This window comes from Tigriopus californicus, chromosome 7 (genome assembly GCF_007210705.1).
Source record: "Tigriopus californicus strain San Diego chromosome 7, Tcal_SD_v2.1, whole genome shotgun sequence".
In the NCBI taxonomy this organism is placed as follows: domain Eukaryota; kingdom Metazoa; phylum Arthropoda; class Copepoda; order Harpacticoida; family Harpacticidae; genus Tigriopus; species Tigriopus californicus.
Window position 1 is genome coordinate 12,448,713 of NC_081446.1, and position 3,873 is coordinate 12,452,585.

Sequence of the window (3,873 nt, forward strand, 5' to 3'; positions counted from 1 at the left end):
TAGACATAAGCTCTTACAATTCCTTTTATTAACCAATTGTTCATCTTCAAGTTAATCCTTAAAATAACCGGCTTCTATGGCTTCGTCAAGGCCGTGGTTATGCGGTGTGCCACCATGGGCTCTTTGGCTAAAGTTCTTTGCATGGAAGCATGTGCTTTCTCCATCATTTCTTTCAAATACTTTTCATCCGCTTTTGTCACCCTTCATGTCGTCAAAAGAAAATGCATCTTCCTTCTTGGCCAAAGTCCAGGGTAAAAATCATTATGGCAGTAAGAAGACCGATATAAGTGCAACGCGTGTAATCGCTCTTCAAGGACCTGAAAAGACCAACAAAATTGGGTGACGATGATCGGTCAAAAGGGAGGATTAACTAGATAGATCTTACTCCAATGAATAAACGTTGGGGTTTTCTCCCACTTCAGCCAGAGATTGCCGAAACCTCTGATGATAATGCTCAAGAAGCCCCTGTAAGTGATCTTGTCTCAACTTAGGAGCTGCAGAAGTGAACAGAAAGTACACCAGATCAAAGGCTGGTGTGGTCCATCTGGTGCACGCGTTGTCCAAAAGACAAACGCCCGTGGGAGAATCGCCCTCATACCTGAAAGCCGAAGTCAATCGCATTTTATACACACACCACACACACACACATTAACCATAGGTTTTAAATCGCTCGATCAAAATCACCATGGGAGAAGACATGGTGTAGTGGATAGAATAGCTTCCTGACAAAAGGAAGGCCTCCACTTCGATTCGCCTTCCCAACCTCTTTCAGGAAAATAATAGGACACCAACCGTTACTCCAGACAGAGAACCAATTTGATTCAGAAAAGATATTGCCGATTGAGATATAGAAATTAGTCCCCGTAAAAAATGCAAAAGCTATATTCATCATATATATATTACGGTTCAGGGCCTCAATAAGGAACTCGTTCTTAGGACAATCCCACGGATGCATTTTCAATCTTTCGTTGGGGGTGGATAAACCAATTATTGATTAATGGCAGTGTACGTGAGAGCATCAAAGGCTGAGCGAGAAGCGAGAATAGCCATGAACATAAAACCAAGGTGGTCATCCATATCCTCACGTTCATTCGCCAAATGCTCACGTCCCTAAAATAAGGTTACCACAAATCAAAACACTATGGAACGATCCCTTACCGAAATAACATATTGTTGAACCAAGGATCCCCGTGGCACAAGACGTGGAACCGCGAAATTCTTATAAGACCCGAGCTTCTCGCCGTAGGTGGTAGGGTTGCCATATTTCTCCATAAAGAGCTTAAACAACTTCTCATATTTGTCATCTTTAAAGCTAGACAAGAGTGTCAACTGGGATGTGATGCCTTGCTCGGCAAATTGCGTCTTGAAAGCCTCTAATTCCACCGGTGGATCAGCCCCAATAAAGTCACGAGCAAAGAGTGGCTCCTTATCCACCATGTCGTTTAAAGAGCCATGTTTTTGCTTCAAGTAACCGTAAGTGACAGCGTGAAAATCAGCCAAGGCCTCCAAGACCAACTTGGTGTGTGCCATGTCAAAGCCAGCCTTTCGATTGGACTGCTCCGTGAATCCATTATATCGTAAATGTTCCAAGAGTACCATGGATCCAAATTGGCATTCCTCAGGCTTGGTATCTTCCTTGAACTCGGCGAAGATTTTAGGGCACAGTTGTAGCTCTATCCAGAGCCTTTTTGGTTCAGATATGATTTGAGGCTCGGAACAAGATCGTTGTAGAAGGCCACTTCCTTCTCTTCCATTCGACAAGGGCGAACCCATTTGAATTTCCAAGGGTCGTCGGAAGGTATTTTGGCGATCCAGTGATATGATTTGGATTGCCCTCCATTGATTTCCGCTTCAACATGACACGCTAACACAGCACTGGAGTAATTCTCACCCTTATCCGATCCTGGAACCACCTCAGATTTGATCAATTTGACTTAGAGATGAATGAAATCTCTCTCTCAAGGGCTAGTTTCATCTACGATCTTAACTTTTGTGCTGTCTTTTTTTCTGAAATCAGACAATGCACGTTCAAATGTAGCCCCTTAACGGGCCTCTCTTTTGACGGACCAAGTTCACAAGATCTTGGACCATCCTCTCCAACCGTAAAAAATCCCTCGTTTTGACAAAGCTACGTTCTACTGGAGGCAAAGCATGAGCTAATGGGGATGGTTGGGGTTTGGGAAATGGGTTGGGCAGCTACATTAGAATATGAACGAATTTTGGGAATTAATGGTGGGGCAAGGAATATTAGGAGGAGGGAGGAGTATTTTATAGGAATAGGGGTGGATTGGGTATTTGAAGGAAGAGGAGGGAATTGGGATAGAGGGTGGGAGGTAGGAGGAGAGGGAGGGAGGAAGCTAAATCGGTTAAGGAAGAGGAGTGAGTGGGATTAAGTTTAGGAATAGGGTCAGCTCTAAAACTACGAAACTGAGCTTTCCTATTTCTCGCCTTTCATTGCGTCCCTTCTACGTGGACGGCTGTACACCGTACATTAAAGCACGTCTTAAGTCTCATGGACTGACGGCACATGTACGGGTGAAAAAGAGGACAGTCTATGTACCTTCGAACATCCCTTCTTCCAATTGTGCTTCTCAAGGCCGAACTTGAGAAGTTTTTGACACCATTTAGGGTGGTCAAACTTACAGCTTTCTCCTTCATCAGGACACGGCTGCTTTCGATAAACAGGACAGACTGTTTTCCCTACCACTGTCAAATTCTGCTCTTTTTCAAGAGGAGCTACTACTTCAACCTCTACATTGGTCAAATCAGTCGATTTTTCAACTACTGGGCGAGCCCGTTTTTTAAGCAGCACCCTGGTTTCATTGACCAAGCCAACTAAAATCTCTATAATAAAGTGCTTATTGACTACGGAAGGATCCTTCCCTGCTAAGACCAAGACCAAACATTATCTAGCCTTCTTGCTGACTATTCCAAAAATAGCTTCCACTGGAGGCAAAGCATGAGCTAATGGGATGGTTGGGTTTGGGAAATGGGTTGGGCAGCTACATTAGAATAGGAACGAATTTTGGGAATAGGGGTGGGGCAAGGAATATTATGAGGAGCAAAAACAAGAGACTAAGAAAAAGAGAAGAAAAAAACCAAAAAGCTCTGCAATCTTGCCCTGAGATACAGGACAACCTAGCAAAGTACTAAACATACAAATCGATGGAGATTGAAAAGAAAAAGTAGGGGACAGATAAAAGCAAGGAAGCAAGAACACATGTAAACTAGGGAAAAAGCACCGAAACACAGAAATAAACTCAACAAACTGGTCTAAAACAAACTGAAATCGATTCACTAATGAACAATAAATTCTAACCGTCAAGAACCAATACAATCAAACTAAAGAACTACACAACGATTTGGAATTAGAAATACTACACTACAAATAAGAGAGAAACTGCTAAAGCTAAACATTAACATAAATGAGCAATAAACTTATTAGGTTTTAAAGTGATTACATCTTACCAAAGAGCCGTGAAAAACCAAACTTAATTGAAAAGGGTTTCCTCGAAGGCGGAATTCGAACCACGCCCTCTGAGGATCCATGTCGTGCCCCTTTGGGGTGCATTAGACCACCCGGTTCCCATGGTTTCACCTTTCCCACCAAGTAGATATATCCCAAAAATCTGTTAATGTTTGGCAATTCTGGTGACTACTCGAAGCACGCTTGGTTATTGGAAGAGGTTGTAGACCCGGGGTATTAATAGAGGGAGTCAACTCAACAAGTATCTTTATTTCGTAGAGAGAAAGACGGAACCCCTGCACGAGCCAAAAGGTGGATCGAGAGTCCCCCAGAACCTGTTTCTTTCAGTCATAGATCGGAGACCGTCTTGGGAGAAGGAAGGATTGAAGAAGTAGAAAGTAGAATCA

General features: G+C 43.1%; 1 protein-coding gene across 1 annotated transcript; it reads right to left on the reverse strand.

Annotated features, from left to right (window-relative positions):
• On the reverse strand, window positions 1-1,928 carry LOC131883684 (uncharacterized). The gene is made up of 3 exons (XM_059231200.1): window positions 1,159-1,928; window positions 386-598; window positions 1-317 (listed from the first exon to the last, which is right to left on the reverse strand). Exons 1-2 carry the CDS (start codon window positions 1,771-1,773, stop codon window positions 593-595), a joined length of 621 nt encoding a protein of 206 aa, XP_059087183.1. The 5' UTR covers window positions 1,774-1,928; the 3' UTR covers window positions 1-317; window positions 386-592.
• Between the last annotated feature and the right edge of the window lie 1,945 nt (window positions 1,929-3,873).